This window comes from Myxine glutinosa, chromosome 4 (genome assembly GCF_964187855.1).
Source record: "Myxine glutinosa chromosome 4, kmMyxGlut1.1, whole genome shotgun sequence".
Taxonomy (NCBI): domain Eukaryota; kingdom Metazoa; phylum Chordata; class Myxini; order Myxiniformes; family Myxinidae; genus Myxine; species Myxine glutinosa.
In genome coordinates this window covers 82,833,824-82,856,354 of record NC_136264.1, presented here as the reverse complement: position 1 = coordinate 82,856,354, position 22,531 = coordinate 82,833,824, and the positions used below count along the sequence as shown (strand labels likewise).

The window sequence follows — 22,531 nt, the reverse complement described above, 5'->3', positions numbered from 1 at the left end:
CCGGTAGTGCCAACGCTCTGTAAAGAATACGGTATATATAATTAAAACAAAAAAACATTGTTTGTGCTTATTATTTTTTGCTTGTATGTACATTGCATTCAGAAAGTATTCAGACCCCTTCACTTTTTTCACATTTTGTTATGTTGCACCCTTATGCTGAAATCGTTTAAATTCATTTTTCCCCTTATCAATCTACACTCAATACCCCATAAATACAAAGAGAAAACAGGATTTTAGAAAGTTTTGCAAATTTATTACAAAGAAAAAACTGATATCACATTTACATAAGTATTCAGACCCTTTGCTATGACACTTCAAATTTAGCTCAGGTGCCTCCCATTTCTCTTGATCATCTTTGACATGTTTCTACACCTGGATTGGAGTTCACCTGTAGTAAATTCAATTGATTGGACATGATTTGGAAAGGCACACACCTGTCTATATGAGGTCTCACAGCTGACGATGCATATCAGAGCAAAAACCAAGCCATGAATGATGGCAAAGGAACTGGCTGCAGAGCTCAGAGACAGGATTGTGTCGAGGCACAGATCTGGGGAAGCCTACAAAAAAATTCTGCTGCATTGAAGGTTCCCAAGAGCACAGTGGCCTCCATAATTCTTAAATGGAAGAAGTTTGGAACAACCAGGACGCTTCCTAGAGATGGCCGCCCGGACAAACAGCAATCGGGGGAGAAGGGCCTTGGTAAGAGAGGTGACCAAGAACCCGATGGTCACTCTGGCTGAGCTCCAGAGATCCTGTGTGGAGATTGCAGAAACTTCCAGAAGGACAACCATCACTGCAACACTCCACAAAGCTGGGCTTCATGGCAGAGTGGCCAGACAGAAGCCAAACAGTTCAATCTTGGTTTCATTGGACCACAGAATCTTGTTTCTCACAGCCCTAGAGTCCTTTAGGTGCTTTTTTTGCAAACTCCAAGCGGGCTTTCATGTGTCTTTCACTGGGGAGAGGCTTCTGTCTGGTCACTCTGCCATAAAGCCCAGATCGGTGGAGTGTTGCAGTGATGGTTGTCCTTCTGGAAGTTTCTCCCATCTCCACACAGGATCTCTGGAGCTCAGCCAGAGTGACCAACGGGTTCTTGGTCACCTCTATTACCAAGGCCCTTCTCCCCCGATTGCTCAGTATGGTCGGGCGGCCAGCTCTAGGAAGAGTCCTGGTTGTTCCAAACTTCTTCCGTTTAAGAATTATGGAGGCCACCATACTCTTGGGAACCTTCAATGCAGCAGAGATTATTTTTTTTTGTAGGCTTCCCAAGATCTGTGCCTCGACACAATCCTGTCTCTGAGCTCTGCAGGCAGTTCCTTCGACCTCATGGCTTGGTTTTTGCTCTGATATGCATTGTCAGCTGTGAGACCTCATATAGACAGGTGTGTGCCTTTCCAAATCATGTCCAATCAATTGAATTTACTACAGGTGGACTCCAATCAAGGTGTAGAAACATCTCAAAGATGATCAAGAGAAATGGGGGTGAGGGTGGGGGTGGGGAGGGGGGAGGGGGTGAACCTGAGCGAAATTAGCAACGGGTTTTTTGCCCCCCCCCCCCCCCCCCTTCCAAAGCCCTCTCCCTCTCACAGATCTCTCGATGTCTCCACGTCTCTCGGTCCCTGCTCTCAAATGTTGTGTTTGTCCTTCCCCCTCTCTCCCCATCTTGTCTACTGCTCCCGATGTTATATGTTTTATGTGTCGGTTTGTCTTTCTGTGTGATTAATGTTCGATCTTTCACGAGCCTCGATCTTGTATACAAAAAAAGAAAGAAAAAAAAAAAGGGTCTGAATACTTATGTAAATGTGATATTTCAGTTTTTTCTTTTTAATAAATTTGCAAAACTTTCTAAAATCCTGTTTTCTCTTTGTATTTACTAGGGCATTGCCCGTACTATATCTATATCTAAAATTATATCCCCCCCTCTATTTACATGAAATGGTTTGGTCCAAAGCGAACGGCTTGCGAGTACGGTGACAATCCCCCCCCTCTATTTACATGCAATGGTTTGGTCCAAAGCGAACGGCTTCCGGAGTTTGGTAAAGAAATCGCCATCGCGTGCACAAACGCGCAGGAAAGCGAATGAATCGCAAATTCGGTTTTATTAGTTTTAAAACATAGTTTAACGCCAACATAGTTTGCAAACGTGAAATAAATGAATACGCTCTCAAATGTGCCATCCGAGGCAGAGTGTGTCCTCCACGTTCGGCACACGCGATCGTTCGCTGCTCTCTGATTGGTTGAATCGTTTTTTGGACATAGCTCGGTAAGTAATTGTCCGATTAATATGAAACCTTGAAAAGGCACATCCTCGGGTCCCCAGCAATATACCTGGCAAGTTAAAAGTATATCGGACCCGTGGTTGTCGAGAAACAGCGGTCACAGACAAACAGACGTACAAACGTACAGACGTACAGAGATTACTGGAATTATAGATAGACTAGGGCATTGCCCGTACGTGGGTGCCCGTTCCGTGGCCAAAAAAAAAAAAAAACGCTACCCGTACGCTCTACCCCGCCCGTACGCCCGTAAACAAAAAAAGCAACGCTCTTCGCTTCCGCCCTTCGCTCTGACTGAATTGGGAGAAATAATGCGCATAAGAAATCGAATTACGTACCGTAATGGCGGTCAGCTCGTAACGCGCTCAGCTCCGCTCGTCTCACATCGGCCACGCCTACGCAACAGAGCGTTCTGTGATTGGCTGCCGGAAGATAAGTCGTCACTGTCCGGAAGTTCGCAAATCGCAGTTAGGATGAATCGTTTTAATTTAATCGCAGTTTGAATTCGTTTTAAAACATAGTTTAACGGCAACATAGTTTTCCAACGTGAAATAAATGAATACGCTGTCAAATGTGCCGTCCGAGGCAGAGTCTGATCGCCACGTTCGGCACACGTGATAGCTCGCTGCTCTCTGATTGGTTGAAGCGTTTTTTGGACATAGCTCGGTAAGTAATTGTCCGATTAATATGAAACCTTGAAAAGGCACATCCTCGGGTCCCCAGCAATATACCTGGCAAGTTTAAAGTATATCGGACCCGTGGTTGTCGAGAAACAGCGGTCACAGACACACAGACACACAGACACACAGACACACAGACACACAGACACACAGACACACAGAGATTGCTGGAATTATAGATAGATGCACAGAAGCATTTTAAAGCAAACTCCCAGAAGTGGGAAGTGCCTTGTCAAACTTTATATCAAGAGATGATGAATATCGTGAAGATCAACTTGCAAAAATGAATCAAAAATAAATCATAGACCACAGGATTCAGGGTGGGGCAAGGACACCAGTTTTTTCTATGTAAATGTGTATTGTACATCGCCTCCTGGTGGAAGCCGGTATCAAAAGTCGTAACTAGAACGGCACTCGGTAGAGAGCACACCGGCGCCTGGTTGGCCATATCACTCAATGGTGAAGAATCACTTAAAAACTTCTACTAGCTGGATCCGGATCCGTATCTTCACCAAAATTGAATCGATTCTTCCTTGTCACACACGCAACCTGTCCAACAAGTTTCGTCCAAATCTATCCACAACTTTTTGAGATATCCTGCTATGTATCGTTTTTGGCCCTATCTTCCAATGGTGAAGAATCACTTTAAAAATTCTAGTAGCCGGATCCGAATCCTGATCTTCACCAAAATCTAATCATCTCGTCCGAATCCGTCTACAACTTTTTGAGATATTTTGTTCACAAACAAACATACGGACAGACAGGGGTGAAAACATAACCTCCATCCACCTTTGGTGGCGGAGGTAATAAAATTCGCTGTATATATCATAGAAGTGAGGTAATTAACATGTCAATAATGACATTCTCTTTGTCAGTTCTTGTAAATCATGCAACACATCTCCCAACATCCTTGTTCTGCTTGTGCGATATGTGCAATCTCTGCCATGAGTTTTGGATTCAGCAGGATGGTTTGGAGGGGACGCATCACAAATTACACCATCTCTCGACTTAAAAACCTGGGTGTCCCAGCTGTTAGCATTATTTGTTGGATGTTAAAGATCTCACAGCGAGCGTCTTTCACAAAGAGTAGGCAACTTGTCGTGGGTACCTTGAATTCTTTCCAGATTCCTACACAAATTGGCTCCGGTCGAATGTCACGCCTGTCCAGCTGGTTCGTAAAAGCGTTCGGCCACAACCTTTTCAATGGCAGACCCAATGAGATGAGGGAATCATTGTGGCCATTGACGTAGGCAAAAGTCTTCCAAGAGCTTCCGATATAAACCGTGGAAAGGAAAATGCAAACTCCTAAATGAGCCTTCCCTGTGAGAAACATTTGTATGCAATTTATGGAAAAATTGTTGCACTTATAATGTCTTCTTTATGCGGTATTGATGGCAAATGTTTTTATTTGAAACACTTTTTTTTTTCCAGATTCCATTGTTTGGAATAATGTCGTCAGATTCTGCAGATCCTTTTTACTGGATGCGGGTCATCATGGCCTCCAACAGGGGTATGACACTCATTTATTTTATTTGCACTTTGTTCGGTAGTAATTGATAGCCGGCTGTTGGTTGTTTTGTTGTATTGCAAGGTACATGATTGAAAACCGATGACGTGTTCTTTTATAGTTTGCAGTTGCCAAGGTAGACGTACGCATTCTTTTGTATGTATCACAAGGCTGTGGGGTAGCATCATTGCCTGAGGGCAAGGCTGTGCTGCTGATGCAATGCCTTCTATAGGTTAAGGCAGGAATACTTGTTTGTCATTTGTCACTTTGCTGAAACTTGCATTGGGATGCATTTTTGTAATTTTATACTGTTTCGTACACCACTCTTTTCCCATTCCATCTCCAGACTCTGCATGACGTCATCGCCGGGCACCAAAGGGGGCCCGGCGATGACGTGCGCTGAAAGGGAGTACTCAGTTTGAACTCCGGTTTCTTTCTTGTTTGTTTATTTGTTTGTTTATTTGTCTCGGCAATATCTCAGCCATCCTTTGAGATAGGAAGCTGAAATTTTGGCACAATAGTGAGCAAGTGCTTTGGCAAAACTTTCTTTTTTGTTTTTTGATTAATCAATTAATTGATGAGTTACTTAAATATTATCAATTAATTAAGTACTTATTTATTTCCTTTCTCATCTGGGAAATATCTCGGGAACCTTTTGAGCGAGGAAGCTGATATTCGGACACGACAATAACCAAGTGATCTGGCTATAAAGGATATTTTAGGTTTATTGATTAATAGTGTAGCAGCATAGCAAACCTGTTGTGCATTTTGTGATACAAGCACCAAATTTGGCACAAATGTACATTAATATGTTGCGAACATTTTCAGATATTGGGCCACTTGAAATTCCGTAATTTTTTTTTTCAAATTTTTTCAAATTTCGTAATTTCAAATTTTTCGGGTGACACCGTCACAATTTCGGTCTTCGAGGCCGGCCGATATAATGGGGCGGCTTAGCCCAAATATTCAAAAGAATTGTGCATTTTGTGATACAAGCACCAAATTTGGCACAAATGTACATTAATATGTTGCGAACATTGTGTGGTCAGCAATGAAGACGAGAGTCTGAATTACATGTATGCAAAAGACCTTGTGAACCAGTGAAGCAAATACACGGGTAAGCATGAATTAAATCTAGGGCATGATATAATTTCCATGATGTTTACCTCTACACTCAATGGTGGAAGGAGGTAATGTTTTGATCCCAGCTTGTCTGTATGTCTGTTTGTCTGTTAGTCCACAAAATTCCAGACAAAGCTTGTAGTAGTGGTAGTTGTAGTGGTAGTGGTGATAACAGAAATTGTTATATAGAACTGAACTTATATTATTATTATATGCAGAAAATAACTTCATTTCTATATGCCCTGCAGTGGACAGGTTAATTGGTTTATGCACTGAAGGGGTCACCCTGGTGTGCACTGCTGTGTTCTGCCTCACTGAGTTGTTCAGGTATGATGTACTCAGCACAAGCTTCCGGTCGGCCCGGAGGTGGGGGTGCGGGGCCTGTCACGGAACGTCAAAACAAACGGCCTGCCGGGGCCGCCCAAAAGTCGGGCGTGAGGGGCGCGTCCACTAATGGAACGCCTCTCGCTTCCCAGATCGAGGGCCACGTGGTCAGGAGAACCTCATCCCTTCCGGTCACACTTTGCCTATCGGCCGGCCTCGAAGACCGAAATTGTGACGGTGTCACCCGAAAAATTTGAAATTACGAAATTTGAAAAAATTTGAAAAAAAAAATTACGGAATTTCAAGTGGCCCAATATCTGAAAATGTTCGCAACATATTAATGTACATTTGTGCCAAATTTGGTGCTTGTTTCACAAAATGCACAATTCTTTTGAATATTTGGGCCAAGCCGCCCCACTATAATCAATTCATAATAATAATAATAATAATTCATTTATTTTGTATAGCGCTTTTCCAGAAGCCCAAAGGCGCTTTGACAGAGTGGCAAACATAATGCATAACAATACATGAAAACAACAATTGCAAAAAGACAAGAATCAATAGGGAAATATTTAAAGCAAAAGGAGGGAGAAGGAGAAGAGATAGTCAGGGGTTAAATGCTGTGGGTTGAATGTTGAATGCAGTGTTGAACAGGTGGGTCTTTAGTGATGTTTTGAATGTGGTGAGTGAGGAGGAGTCTCTGATGGTGTGAGGTAGTGAGTTCCAGAGGGTGGGAGCAGCGATGGAGAAGGCCCTGTCCCCCCAGGATCTGAATTTGGTCCGGATGGAGGGGGTCAGGAGGTTGGTACCAGCAGAGCGGAGGTTGCAGGTGGGAGTGTGTCTGGAGAGGAGGTCAGCCAGGTAGGATGGGGCCAGGTTATGGAGGGCTTTGTATGTCAAGAGGAGGATTTTGTACTGGATTCTCTGGGGGATGGGGAGCCAGTGAAGCTTGTAAAGGATGGGGGTGATGTGGTCACGGGTCCGGGAATGGGTGAGTAGACGGGCAGCGGAGTTCTGAATGTATTGGAGTTTATTGGTGATTTTTGAGGGTGAACCATAGAGGAGGCTATTGCAGTAGTCCAGACGGGAGGTGATGAAGGCGTGGATGAGGGTTTCTGCAGCCGTGGAGGAGAGGGATGGGCGGAGACGGGCAATGTTTTTCAGGTGAAAGAAGGCTGACTTTGTGATCTGTTTAGTGTATTTGTCGAAGGAAAGGGTTTGGTCAAAGATGACGCCAAGATTCCGGATGTGAGGGGAGGTGGATACTGGGATACCGTCGATGTTGAGGGCAAAGTTATGGGTGGATTTTGTGAGCGTTTTTGGGCCAATGATGATTATTTCAGATTTATCACAGTTAAGCTTGAGGAAGTTGATTTGAAGCCAGGATTTTATTTCAGTGATGCAGTTTGTCAGGATAGAGTGGGTGTCGGTGGAGACGGACTTGGTGGAGATGAAAAGCTGGATGTCATCGGCGAAGCAGTGGAATTGGAGACCATGACGGCGGATTAAGTGACCGAGCGGGGACAGGTAAAGGATGAAGAGGAGGGGGCCAAGAACTGAACCTTGGGGGACACCTTGGGGGAGGGGAGCAGTGGGGGATTTGCAGTTATTGATGGAGATGAACTGGCATCTGTCAGAGAGGTATGATTTAATCCAAGAGAGGGCAGTGCCGGTAACGTTAAAGGTGGATTCAAGTCGGGTGAGGAGGATAGTGTGATCGATGGTGTCAAAGGCAGCGCTGAGGTCGAGGAGGACGAGAATGTTGAGGTTGCCAGCGTCAGAGGAGAGGAGAAGGTCGTTGGTGATTTTGAGGAGAGCAGTTTCAGTACTGTGGTTGGAGCGGAATCCGGATTGGAATGTTTCATACAGGTTATTGGCAGAGAGATGATGTTTGAGTTGAGTGGCTACAGCGCGTTCCAAAACTTTTGACAGAAAGGGTAGGTTGGAGATGGGTCTGAAGTTGTTTAGGGTGTCAGGGTTTAGACCAGGTTTTTTTAGAATGGGGGTAACAGCAGCAATTTTGAGGGAAGGTGGGACGATGCCTGTAGACAGGGAGGAGTTTATTGTTGCAATGATAAGTGGAGAGAGAGCAGGGAGGGAGGCTTTGACAAAGCTGGAGGGGATGGGGTCAAGAGTGCAGGTGGCAGTTTTCATTCCTATGAGGAGTTCAGAGAGGTCAGTAGGGGAGTTTGGGGAGAACCGAGACAGGGGATGGCAGGACAAGGGGGGGCAGGTGGTTGGAGGGGGAGCGGGTGCGGCGGTGGTCAAGCTGTTGTAGATGTTGTCAATTTTGCGTTGGAAGAAAGAGAGGAAGGAGATGCAGTTGTCTACTGTGAATGACTGGGTGGTGGTGTTCAGGGGGCGGAGGAGTTTGTTTATTGTCGAGAAGAGTGCTTTTGGGTTTCCGGAGCCAGAGTGGATAATTTGAGAGTAGTAGGCAGAGCGGGCGTGGGAGAGGGCATCTTTGTAGTGTTGTATGTGGTCCTTGTAGGCTTGGGAGTGAACTGTGAGACCCGTTTTATTGCGGAGTCTTTCAAGTTGGCGAGCACGAGTTTTCATCAGGTGGAGTTCAGGGGTAAACCAGGGAGCAGAATGGGTGAAAGAAACTGTTTTGGTTTTTACAGGTGCAAGCTGGTCAAGGCAGGAGGAGAGAGTGTGGTTGTAGTAGTCAGTGAGGTCGGAAGGGGTGTGGAGGTCAATGAAGGGAGAAGTGGACATTTTTTCAGAGAGGGTGGATGAGAATGAGGTAGGTGAAAGAGCGTTTAGCTTACGGAAGTTGATTGTGCGATAATGCCTTGGTGTTGGGGCGGGGATGTTGATGGTCAGAGTGATGGCTAAGTGGTCAGAGAGGGTGAGGTCGGAGCCATAGAGATGGTGCAAATTTAATCCAGTGGAGCAGACAAGGTCCAAAATGTGACCACGGATATGGGTAGGAAAGTCGACATGTTGAGTGAGGTTAAAGCAGGTGAGTAAATCAGTGAAGTCAGTGGTTATTGTGGAGTCAGTGGAGTCCATGTGGATATTGAAATCACCAAGGAGGAGGATTGAGGGGGAGAGGGAACATAGCTGGGTCAGAAAGTAGGAGAAGTCAGACAGGAATGATGGGTGTGGTTTGGGAGGGCGGTAGACGACAGCCATGACTGACTGCGTGTGACCAGAGAGTTTTAAAGCCAGGTGTTCAAATGATGGAGCAGATGAGATGGAGATGAGGTTGGTCTTGATGTCTTGACGGTGGATAACGGCAATTCCACCACCTCGGCCCTCCGAGCGTGGTTTATTGACGTAGGAATATCCATTGGGTGTGGTGAGGTTAAGTGTGTAGTAGTCCAGAGGTTGTTGCCAGGTTTCGGTGAGACAGAGAAAGTCCAGTTTGTTATCCAGGATGTATTCATTCAGGATGAGGCATTTGTTGTTGAGGGACCGGGTGTTGAACAGGGTGAGCTTGATGTTGTTTTGAACAGCAGGGATGAATTCAGGTGATTTAGCCAGGGTTCGTAGGCAGGAGGTGCGATCGTGTGGGTTGCTGTGACCAGGTGCGCTGGGACGAAGAGTGAGAGTGCGCTGAGCCGACCAGAGGACGGGGATGGAGTGACCTGATTGCAAATAAACAAACTTACGACCGGAGCCACGGTGAATGTACCTGGGTCGTCGGAGGAGTCCATTTGATTTGATGGCAGAGATGCATGATGGGGTGGAGCGGGTATTGAGCAGAAGAAGCCTTGCGGCGGAGTACCTCAGAGCCATGCCAGGCAGGAGCGAAGGGACGAGTACGAGGCCAAGGTCGAGGAGGCAAAGCGGCAAACGCAGCGGCAAACGCAGCGGCAAACGACTGCAGCCGCTAATCAAGACCACAGCGGCAAACAGCCACCGCCGCAAACAACGGCCACAAACAACGGGAGCGGGCCTGAGGAAACAGTGGAGGAGCCGGGCAGGCGAAGCCAGGAGCAGAGCCGGGACCGAGCAGAGGGCAGACCCAACGGTCAAAAATCCGCCACGACCACCAGAAAAGCAAACTATGTACAATGGCCCAGTCGGAGAAGCGGCGAACAAGTAACGCCAGCGTCCTCTCCAGACCGGACCCTATATGCCTATTTGGGGGCTCCAGTTCATCAATGAATTATTTTATTTTTTTCGATGAATGACTTGTTTAATCAATTTTCAAAAAGTTACAGCTTCAGATGAAACACTGGTAGTTGAGGTATGCTATGAGCCAATTGATTAAGAAATTATTTTATGATTATTATTTATTGATTTCAATTATGCAATAAATCAATCAATTATTGTACACCTTTCCCTCTCAATACCGTCTCTATGTGCTTCACGGTGGTATCGCCGGGCACCGAAGGCACCCCGGCATATAATACCGCGCTAGAGGATGTTATTTATTTGGCATGGGGGCGGTGTACTTTGAAAATATCTGTACTTGTCATTATTTTTATTTTTATCTTCCAATGGCATGCTTTCCAATTAAGTATCCCAGGGGTCCACAATAATTTTCTTTTTTTTAGACACAAGCTTTGCTGTGTCTAAAAAAAGCTTTGGATTCACCAGGACGGTGCAGAGGGCACACATCACAAATTGCCCAGTCTCTTGAATAGATAACTTCGATAGAGATAACAAATTACACCCACGCTTTGTAACTTTGATATTTTTTTTTGGGTGCCCGAAAAAAATTAGAAGCAAATAAAAAGAAAACTGTAAAACTTATCTATGATATTCAAGTTTGGGGAAAAAAATGGATATTTATACATGCGCTGATCATTGAAAAGTCCGAAACAGCCGTTGTTTAATAGAGACAGACAGAGAATGTTACTTAAAGTACAATAATATATTTGTTCACATTAAACTTCATCATCACCATGTTAGAAGGAATCGATACAACAGCAACAACACAACATGCATTTTAAGGCCATTTTCCCTGCTAGAGCAGGGGTTAGCCTTGCGGTCCCCATGACAATCTTCTCCATTTTGCCCTATTTTCTGCATCTCTCCTTGTTAACCCCCTTGCCCGCATTTCTTCTTCCACCATCTTTAGCCAAGTAGGAAAGTATACGTGTACGTATACTTTGTTTACGTGTTTGTTTGATTTGTTTGTTTGATCAATGTTAGCTCTTTCACGAGCCTCGACTCTGTATACAAAAAAAAAAAGTCTTTCTCGGTCTTCCCCGTCCTCTACTTCCTTCTACATTCATTTCCATCATTCTTCTCAACCAGTCACTTTCATCCTTCCTCAACACATGACCAAACCATCTCAACCTGGTACTCTTCACAGCATCAATCACAGGCTCTATTTCCATCATCTTTCGCAATTCATCATTTGTCTTCCTCTCTCTCAACGATACTCCGCACATCCACCGAACCATTCGCATTTCCACCCTTTCCAGCCTTCGTTGCTGCTCTACATTCATGACCCATGTCTCGCTCCCATAAATCATAACACTTCTCACACATGCAGCATACACCTTTCCCTTCAGCTTCAACGACACTCCCCTCCTCATCAGCACGCCACTCAGTTCCCGAAACTTCTTCCATACACATCTCGCTCTAGCAACCGTTGCCGAGTCTGATCCACCTTCTCCATTCAGCATGTCTCCGAGGTAGCAAAATTTTTCACACCTTCCAGCTTCACGCCGTCTCCAAGATCCAACTCAGCATTTCCTCCATCTGCACCTCCCTCTGTGCACACCTTACATTTTAATGTAGCTGCCACACTGGTTAATGACCCTCTCAGACCACTACATTTTTGATGAACCCACTCGGCGCACATTGTACATTGAATGGAGTTCACTCCGACACCCTTCCTGCACACAGCACATGGCCACTTCCCAGTTCTTTCCACCTCACCACATGCTTTACCACTTGCCGTCACCTTCGTCTTTCCTATATTCACCTTCAGACCTTTTGTCTCTATACATTCCTTCCACTTGTTCATCTTTTCCTTCAGTCCATCCATACTTTCCGCAATCAACACCAGATCATCTGCATACAACAACTCCCACAGTAAACCCTCCTTTACGTTCTGAGCCAGCACCTCCATCACAGCTACAAATAGTAGTGGACTTAGTACCGACCCCTGATGCACTCCCACCTTCACCTCAAACTCACCACTGTTCCCGTCCTTACAGCTGTGCGCGCTCTTTTGTACATTGCCATCACTACTCTGATCAACCATTCCTCCACTTCTAACTTCCTCAATGCCCATGTCAATACTTCGCGTGGAACCCTATCGAATGCTTTCTCCAGATCAACAAACCCAAGAAAAAACTTCTTCCTCTTCTCCATGTACTTCTCCTGCAACTGCCTCACAATAAAAAGCGCGTCTGTCGTTCCTCTTCCTGGCATAAATCCAAACTGCATTTCGTCGATCTTCACCTTCTTCCTTATCCTCCTCTCCAACACCCTTTCCAATACCTTCATTCCATGCTCCAATAACTTTATCGCTCGGTACGAGCCACACTCCAGAGGGTCACCTTTCCCCTTGTATAGAGGGATGAGGGTACTCGGTTCCCAATCCACTGGAATGCGGCCTTCTTTCACCCCCAGATTACAGATCTCTGTCATTCTCTTCACACCCCAACTTCCTGCTGCCTTCAACATATCTCCCACAACTCCCGTCGGCCCTCCCGCTTTTCTAGTCTTCATTGCTTTTATCGCTTCCTCAACTTCCTTCTCAGTTATCTTCTCTGCCGGTCCTAAAACTGGGTTACTCTCTATGTTGCCATCCCATTCATTCTCTGTATTCAACAGCATTTCCATATATCTTTTCCATAGACCTTTAATTCCATCTGGGTCCACAACGATTTGTCCCACTTCATCCTTCAAGCAACACACCCCCATCACATCACACCTCTCTTTCGCTATCTGCTTTGCAATCCTGAATACCGCTCTCTGACCCTCTTCCGAATCCAAGCGTTCTCCGAACATTTTCCTACATGCCTCCTGCGCCTTTGCTGCCTCTTTCTTTGCAGCCTTCTTGGCTGCCTTATAACTTTCATGCTCTGCTTTTTCTGCTCCCGTACCCTTCGCCTTCTGCCACTCCTTGATCTTCTTCCTCTTCTCGTCGATCTTCTTTCCAACCATCATCCCACCACCATGTTTCCGAGTGCCTCGGTGGTCCTTTTGTCCATCCACATACCTCACCAACGACTCCCAACAGACGATCTTTCATTGACATCCAACCACGTTCAAGCTCAAACCACATCATCCTCTACCCTACTCAGCCTCTCTTTTAATGCCTCCCTTACTGTCACCTCTTTCAACCTCCACACCTTCATTCTCTGTTGGTACTTCACCCGCCGAGCTCTCCTCGCACATTTCACCCTTATGTCGCAGACAACCAAGTGGTGCTGTGAAACAGCCTCCTCCCCCGGGATCACCTTTGTCCCGGAGGTGCCCCCTATCTCGCCTACGCACCATCAGGTAGTCAACGGTTGTCGTCGACCCACCTGACGTGTATGTAACAAGCTTATTATCCCCTTTCTGGAACTGAGTATTAAAATCAACAAATCAGCTCCATCAGCAAACTCCAAAATCCTTTCACCTCCTCCATTTCTCACACCATATCCGTAACCCTAATGAACTTCTTCAAAACCGTCCATACTCCTTCCCACATGTCCATTTAGGTCTCCTCCTACCACAACAACTTCCTCATCTTTTACGTTTCCCATCAGCTTCTCTATCGCACACCAGAACTTGTCCTTCTCTTCATCGCTTCGACCAACCTGCGGAGCATAACCCGAGATGACGTTCACCAAGAGCTTTCCAATCATCATTTTCACCATCATCAACCTATCACTCACTCTAGTCACACTCACCACACTATCTACAAACTCCTCAGAAAACAGGACACCAACACCATTCACGCCCTCCAGGCACCCTTGCCACACAAACTTGTATTTCTGTCCCTGCCTACCCTTCACCATTCTCACACCACTTCCCTTCCATCTCGTCTCTTGCACACAACATATGTCCACTCTTCTTCTGACCAATACTTCCACCACTTCTCCTGATCTCCCTGTCATTGTCCCTACATTCCATGTCCCAAACACCTCAGAAACCGATCTCCACTTCGGGCTGTACCCTGCCCATCTGTAGTTGTAATTGTCATGGTTCTCTTTTTGAGGCAATGTTTTTTTTTATGGCCGGATGCCCTTCCTGACGCCAACCCTCTTTGTCGCCTCTTACGATACGCAGGGATACGGTGTACCTATGCTAACCAGGGTACACACCGGGAAATAATCGATATATATAACGATCGTTAGATAACGATATCGATATAACGATAGCTAGAAGGAATCGATATAAGCCTTGTCTTCTTGGGATGATGCTGTGGCGCCTATTCACATCCTACCATTGGACCGCATAACCGTTACGTCATTGGCAGAGGTACTAGCCGAGCTCGCTGATGTGCCGCCCGAACACGAGGGCACACTCTCCTCTCGATCCCCTCAACCTGTCCTCCTGCTCCATCAGGAACACTCTCCTCACAACTTGCTGCCCCACTCTCCACATTTTTATTCCACATTATCTCAATTGATCTAGCCTCGCTCTAATTGTGCGCACTTTCCTCTTACAGGGGTGTCATGTGTATTCATTGGCATAACTGTATTTTTAATACATCACTGAAAGTTGACCGTCAGAAAAGGTTAATTACACTGTTATGATTAAATGAAGTTTAACATTGTCTTTCAAAATTTATTACCAATAAATATTTGCAGGTGCCTTCTATTAATATGCTTCATTTTCACCTCTGTTGAAGATGGAATATCCCCAAAAGCTCTTCATTTGCATATTTTGAATACCGGTACATAGATTTGACCAGGAATCTGCTCAAGATCAAAATGAGAGAACTATGTGATCCTGTGATTGTGTTTACATTGCTGAACATAGCTCAGGACATCGACCCGACTGTCCCACTACCAGGCACGTTATATGGCTCATTCTCCAGACTAGTCTGCATTGCCATTATCCCTGATTAATATAGGCCTCCTCATGTACCATCCTGTTGATAAAATATTTCCAATCCAATGCCATCAATAGTGATTGTAAGAATGTACGGTTTTTTTTAGATACAACTTGGATGTGATAATCAAATCGTGAATCGTAATCGACCAATCCTTTTCACATCTTGGGTCATGTATTTGCAAGTATGCTGCATCTTCCCACAGACCATATGAGAGTGTAGTGCATTTGAGAACTAGAAAGAGCAATCAGAGATTGCAGACCCTCGCCAGGACGTGTTTTTTAGTGGTTTTTCAGGCTTTTGTGTTGAAACAAATATGGCGGCCAAACCACGTGACCGATGACGTCATCATTTTTTCTCCCCAAATTTTTTTTTATTTTTTTATTTTTTTTGTATACAAGATCGAGGCTCGTGAAAGAGCGAACATTAATCACACAGAAAGACAAACAGACACACAAAACAAATAACATCGGGAGCGGTAGACAAGATGGGGAGAGAGGGGGAAGGACACAAACAACATTTGAGAGCAGGGACCGAGAGACATGGAGACATCGAGAGAACTGTGGGAGGGAGAGGGCTTTGGGGGGGGGGAGGCATGGGAAGGGGGGGGGTGGTGGGAGAGGTATAAAACATATGGACACTGCCAAGACTTCCAGGAAAGAAGTTGGAATTTCAAACAAGGTGGATCTGGGGTGAATTAGTGGGGGTAGAAAAGATCAAGGTTTTGGATGGGGGAAGATAAGAGATGGTGGTGAACAGCTGTTTTGAAGACCTGGAGGGAGGAGTGTGATTGAAGTGAGTGTGGGAGTTTGTTCCAGAGGCGGGAGAAAAGAGGAATGAAAGAGTGAAGGTGAGCAGAGAGCCGAGATTTCGGCAGTTTAACCATCAGAGGGTGGCTGGCAGATCTTGTGCGACCTGTAGGAATATTTGGGGGACAGAGCACAGAGAGAGCTGGGGGAGCAAGGCCGGAGAGGAGTCGGTAGAAGACAGAAAGACCACCTACCTGCCTGCGGTGAGTGAGTGAAAGGCCCTCAGAGATAGCTTCATCGCGGGAGATTCCAATGATTCTGAAAGCTTTGGATTCAACAGCGTGAAGCCGAGCCAGGTGTGAGGCAGGAGCACAAGCCCATAGGGGAGAACAGTATTCCATTGAGCTGTGGATGAAAGCCTTGTATGTGGTGAGGAGCTCAGGTGTGCCTCGGAAGGACTTCGCACGACGGAGGATGCCCAGTCGGCGACTGGCTTTGGAGGCCAGCTTGGAAATGTGGTTTTCCCAAGAAAGATCATGGCAGATGGTGAGACCCAAAAGCTTGAGCGACAGAACTTCTTGGAGAGGATTGTTGAGAAAGTAGATGGGAGGGTTGTCCAGTCGATCTTTTTGGAGAGACATAGTAAGAGTGTGAGATTTGTCAGGATTGAAAGACATGTTCCACACGTTTGACCAGTCTGTGATTTTGTCCAGGTCTTCAGAGAGTGAGGAGGCTGCAGACTGCCGATCTGAGGGAAGAGGAATGGAGCGGTAGAGAGTGGAGTCATCAGCAAAGAGATACAGAGGATTTTCCAGAGAGTCGGAGAGATCATTGATAAAGACCAGAAAAAGCACAGGGCCCAGCACACTGCCTTGGGGAACTCCAGCCTAAACGGGAAGGGGAGATGAGAGAAATCCATTCAGGGCCACACGTTGACTACGACCAGAGAGGAAGTCCGCAAGCCATGCATGGAGATTTCCATGGATACCATAAGAGGAGAGTTTGGTGAGCAGAGCTGGGTGCCAGACCGTATCGAAGGCACGTGATATGTCAAGGGAGACAGCTCTGATTTCCTGTTTGGCATTGAGGACCTCCATCCATTGTTGAGACAGCAGAAGCAGCATGTCCAGAGTAGAGTGACCTGGTCTGAAACCAAATTGATGATCAGAGATCAAGCCATTGGAGAAGAGGAAAGATTTCATATCCGAAGCAATGATGGATTCCATGACTTTGCTGATAATTGGGAGCAGGCTGATTGGTCTGTAGTTGCAAGGATCTGTTTTTGCACCTTTTTTGTGTAAAGCGGTAATGTTTGCTGATTTCCAGGATGCTGGCAGATGACCTTGAGCAAAGGATAGGGTGAAAAGAACAGAGAGAGGGTGAGATAGAGTGACAGAGCAGGATTTTAGGACCCGTGGGCTGATGCCATCTGGTCCAGTTGCAGAATCAGAGTCGAGGTTTGACAAAAACTCCTCCACCTTGTCAGGAGAGAAGGTCACAGAGTCCAGGAGCAGTTTGGTTCGACTGGGAAAGGTGGGAACAGAGAGAGATGGGTTTGGGACTAAGGATTTTGAGGCAAACACAGAGTTGAGACATTCGGCTTTGTCACGTGCGATGTCAACTGTGTGGCCATTTGAGGTAAGGGAGGGGATGGAGGGGGAACAAACACCAGAAACGGATTTGACCAGACGCCACCAGGATTTGGAGGAAGGAGACAGGTTTGAGAGTTCATTCTTGAGTGAGGAGAGATAGTGCTTCCTGGCACTCCTGAGGGTAGACACACACTTGTTCCGAGCTTGGTGGAAGGAACTGAGATTTCCTTCAGTTGGATTAGCCTTCCAAGAGGCAAAGGCAAGTTGTTTCAGGGCAACTGCCTCACCACAAGATTCAGTGTACCATGGACGGGAGGAAGGGTAAGACAACTGAAGGCGAGATGGGATAAATCTGTGCATGAGAGAGATCAGTTTGCTTTGGAAGAATTCCCAGGAAGAATTGATGTCAGAGGCAGTGGAGATGGGAGACCAATCCAGACGATTGATGGCTGCTTGAAGACCGTCCCAGTCGGCCTGAGTGAAATGCCAGACTCGTCGACGCTGAGGAGGCTCTCTGAGAATGGCCAGAGAGATGTCCACTTTGACAAGCACATGATCAGAAGAACCGATTGGAGCAGAAGAAGAGCAGCAGACATTAGCAGGGAAGTTAGTCATAACCAAGTCTAGAAGAGAAGATACTCCATGGGCTGAGATCCGGGTCGGGAAATTGACAGATTGTGTCAATCCCAGTGAGTCACAGAAGTCCTTTGCTGAGGTGCCATGACTGGTGAGAGAGGAACCCACACCCAACCAGGTGGCATGATGACAATTGAAGTCACCACATATGAGGAAGAGAGAGAGTTGGGATGAGTGGATAGAAGTTGGTCCATGTTGTCAGACAGTGAAATGTAGATGGAGTCATCACTGTTTGGGGGACGGTACAGAACACATATGAACAAAAGGTGGGAGCGGAGAGGAAGCCGTAGCCAGAGGTACTCCTGGGGGTGAGGAGGAGAGAGGGCAGTGCAAGGAGAGTGAGGAAGAGAGTTTTTGATAAAGATAGCCACCCCACCACCAGGCCGAGGCTCAGGTCTATCATACCGGAGGAGGGAGTAACCAGGAAGAGATATTAAGGAATCAGAGACATCTTGAAGGAGGAAAGTCTCTGTTAAGCAGATCAAGTCTGGATTGTCAGAAGCAACCTGTATGGAGAAATCAGTCAGGTTTGAGCGAAGGCCCCGGATGTTTGAGGTCCATACCGTTAATGAAGAGAGAGGGGGAGCATCGGGTACAGGACAGGGGAGGGGAGGAGTAGGGTAAGATGAAGGATGAGAGGGGGAGGTAGGGAGAGCAGTTGTTAGTGTGTCAGCGATTGCAGAAGAGTTCCAAGAAAGGGAAGGATGAGGAGGATGAAAGGTTTGAAGGTGAAGGGATGAGGCACAGAGAGGGGTTGTTTGAGGGGGGGCAGAGGAAAGAAGAAGGTTGGGGGGGGGGGGTGGAGGTATGAGATAGAAGGGAGACGAAGTGGGGAGGAGGCAGCTTTGAGGAGGAGGAGGGGGGAGGAGGGAGAATTGGAGAGGAATGGTATGGGGGGAGATTTGAATGGGAGGGGTTGGGGGGGAGTTTTGAAGGGGAGGAGTGAGGGGGGAGTTTAGGAGGGGAAGGGCAAGGGGGGAGTTCAGGAGTGGAAGGGCAAGGGGGGAGTTCAGGAGTGGAGGGGTAGGGGGGGAGTTTAAGAGTGGCGGGGCAAGGGGGGAGTTTAGGAGTGTAGGTGCAAGGGGAGGGATTTGGATGGGAGGGGCAAGAGGGGAGTTTAGAAAGTGGATGATTAATGAAAGACGAACAGTGAAAACAAATTGGGTTTGTTGTGATTTTCAAGTTAGCAATCCGGTTCAGAATGATGGAGGAGGGATGGAATGAATGTGAATTTAGACCATGTAGTGAGGGAGACGTATAAGATATTGAATTTCTTTTTTTTGAGGTGGAATGAGTTGGAGAGGAAATTGAGAAAAGCCTTTTAAATAGGAAGAAAAACAGCGTGTTGTAAAATACCACTGAGTAAAACATTGAAGGGGAAAGGTTATACATATTTAAATAATATTTAAACAGAACCGTGAACAATCTTATGTGCACAAAAATAGCAACAGGGGGAGAGCCGAGAGGGACCACCACGAGTCACGTGAAGGGCAAACGGTCAAACGGTCAATTTATCCCTAGATTTTAAAAAAAAACACCTTTAGAGGCCATTTTTTCCCCGCAATGCGGGGGTTGGCCTTTTTCGGGAACCGTGGTTGTTGTTTTTTCGGTCCCCTTTTTGAAGCAATGTTTTACGGCCGGATGCCCTTCCTGACGCCAACCCTTTTTGCCGCCTTTAACGACAAACAGGGAATTACCAGTGAACTGGTACTCAATTAGCCGACCTCGGAAGGATGACAGGCTGAGTCAACCCCCCGTGGCGTTAATTCAGCAATCGACCGGGATTCGAACCCAGGATCCTTGGATCCTAAGCCGGCACCCTAGCCGCTAGCCCAACACCAGGGTATCCCTAGATGACGCTGAATAAATTTAATCTTGATCGGATGAGGTTTTGTACTTGTCAAATTATGACGTCATAATGAGGCACCTATGACATCATCATTAACATATTTTATTTCCCATGGAGAGTTCTTTGCAATGAGCCATTTCTCAATTTTCTCTATGTAGTGCTTTTGGAGATAGAAGTGCAATTTATTTGGGGCTTTTCCAAAATGGCGGCTGAACCACGTGACCTATGACATCGTCATTATTTTTTCTCCACCAATTTATCCCTAGATGATGCTCAACAGATTTCATCTTGATCGGATGACGTTTTGTACTTGTTGAAATATGACATCATAATGGAGGCACCTATGACATCATCATTAACATATCTTATTCCCCATGGAGAGTTCTTTGCAATGAGCCATGCCTCAATTTTTTCTATTCAGCACTTTCGGAGATAGAGGTGCAAACTTTTTCTGTTTTTCCAAGATGGCGCCATATGACCTATGACGTGACCTATGACGTCATAATTTTCATTAAAAAAATTATACAGGTGGAGTTGCACCTATGGTGAAAATTTCCTGTCAATCAGACCAACGGTTGCAGAGAAAATCATATTTATTCTGTGCGGACAGACAGACAAACAAATGGACTCAAATGCAATACCCTCTCCTCTGGCGAGGGTAATTATTAATAGTACCTCTAAATTTGGCCATATTTCATTGTATGAAGTGGATTTCTAAAACTTTGTCTCCCTGATCATGGCGATCGGAAATTTGGGGTCAATATTAATGATGATCATCCAATTTTGAGGGTGCCCGGTGCTAAAATTAGGTGCCCCGAGCACCTATTAATGTCGAGCCCTGGGTATCCCAATATTCAATAAAAGGCAACAAGGAAATACTGCAACATGATGCTCAAACTTGTAAAACAGCAAAGCAACCACTGGTGCAAGTCTATTTTTTTTTTAAGGGTTGTAGGGAAACTGTTTGCAATGAACCTGCTACTGAGTCGGGAACATTAGCTTTGGTGTGGAAGTGTGCTACATCCTGTTGAAATATTTGGCGTTTCCAAAAAGGTCGATGTCACAGTTCCACAAAGAAGAATGTGTAGTGTGTAGCATTTCCAAGGTGCCATTCCCACTGACATAGCCATCAAAAATGAAGGGATATTTCACTCTCTGCATGGAGATGGTGCACTCGACCAACACCTTCTGGAGATAAAGTGGCATTTCATAGATGTTATTCAAATTTTCAAGTCCTGAAGAACTAATTGTCTTTCTTGTATCTGCAGTAAAATGGAGGCCTCATCATAATACATCAATGATTAAAGAACATCCAAGCCAAAACTCTCATTGATGTTTTTGTGTTAACCAACAGCTGTTAGTCTCTGATTGGAGTGCATAAGGTGGGGCTGACAGGATGGCCTAGGCCTAGAGGTACGCACACTCGCCTCTAAGCTGTCTAGCCTGGGTTGAATTCCGACCCAGCTTTAAACTGTTATCCTGGTGTTTCATAGGCAGGGTGATTCATCTATGTGTGTGCTGTCCCCCGGATGAATGTTAAACTGGGTGTCAAATCTGTCGACATTAGCTGGTGGATGTTAAAGATCCCACATTGTCCTTCGTGAAGAGTAGGCGAGCTATTGCTGGCACCCGAAACAAATTACAAAGTCCTGCCCTGATATACAGGGGGAACTGCATCAGTGGGACATGCGGTGCCCTCAGCCTATTATGTTACCCCAAAGCCTTGTGCTGTATACAAAAGAAGCATAAGGTGACATTTTATTTTTTAACAGAAAACCATTAAAGTTTTTCCTAATTCTCCAAGTTGTTGCCTTACCATCCCCATTGAGGGACTAAACAATTATTTACTTTGGGGGGTTGTCAATCACCCTACGGCATGGTTTAATTGGTGTGCAGTCTGTTGGCAACTATGTGTGGTTAGTCCACACACGCACTGCCTGTGTTCTCAAATTACTGAACTAAGTGATGAATGGATTTCAGTTTTGGGCCTATGAGGTACTTAACTACCCCCTCTGTGGTATTATGACCAACTCTATCAATGAACCACTTGAGGAGTGGTCCACCATGTTTTCCAAAATCATGGAATATGAAACAAACCTTTACGCTTTCATCTGTAGTTGATAATAGTTGATAATAAGTTTTTAAAATAAGAAAAATTCAGCTGGAGCACCCTAAAAAAATTGATAACTTTGAGCATTTTGATCTGCATTATGATATGATGATCATTTTAGTAACTGAAACAATTGGAATAGTGCTGAATTTAAGTTTGCGATTTGACACTGTTATTATTTCAGGAACGTTAATGGAACTCGGGATCTCCCCCATTGTCACCTCTGGCATGATCATGCAGCTTTTGGCTGGTGCAAAGATCATTGAAGTTGGTGACACACCAAAAGATCGTGCGCTCTTCAATGGCGCACAGAAATGTGAGTGACTTGCACACTTCGTTAAGAAGGCCGTCTCTGGTCTTGGTCTTGGTGCTGATGTTGTGATTTTGAATATCCTATCTCCTGAAAATAATGAAGTTCATTCATTTTGAAGACATTTATGATGGTGTCTGCATTACTTGATTGTGGAACATTTTTAAATATTCTCTTGTTTATAATGCTTTTGACATTAATGTGTGTGCCGTCCTTCGGAGGGACGTTAAACCGGACGCCGCATCTGCCAGCATTCGTTGGTGGACGTTAAAGATCCTATGGTCTCCTTCGCGAAGACAAGGTGCGCTATCGCCAGCACTATGTACAAATTACAAATTCCTGCCCTGACCAGCAGTGGGCGTTGCATCAACAGCACAGCTGTACCCTCAGCCAATAATGCCATCCTGCAGC

General features: G+C 45.7%; 1 protein-coding gene across 1 annotated transcript in view; it reads left to right on the top strand.

Moving 5' to 3' along the window:
* Nucleotides 1-22,531, top strand: part of SEC61A2 (SEC61 translocon subunit alpha 2) — a 37,638-nt gene that overhangs the window by 2,431 nt on the left and 12,676 nt on the right. The window contains exons 4-5 of the mRNA XM_068112838.2: nt 4,391-4,469; nt 21,995-22,126. Coding sequence (XP_067968939.1) covers nt 4,391-4,469; nt 21,995-22,126 — 211 coding nt within the window. The remainder of the gene's footprint in view (nt 1-4,390; nt 4,470-21,994; nt 22,127-22,531) is intronic.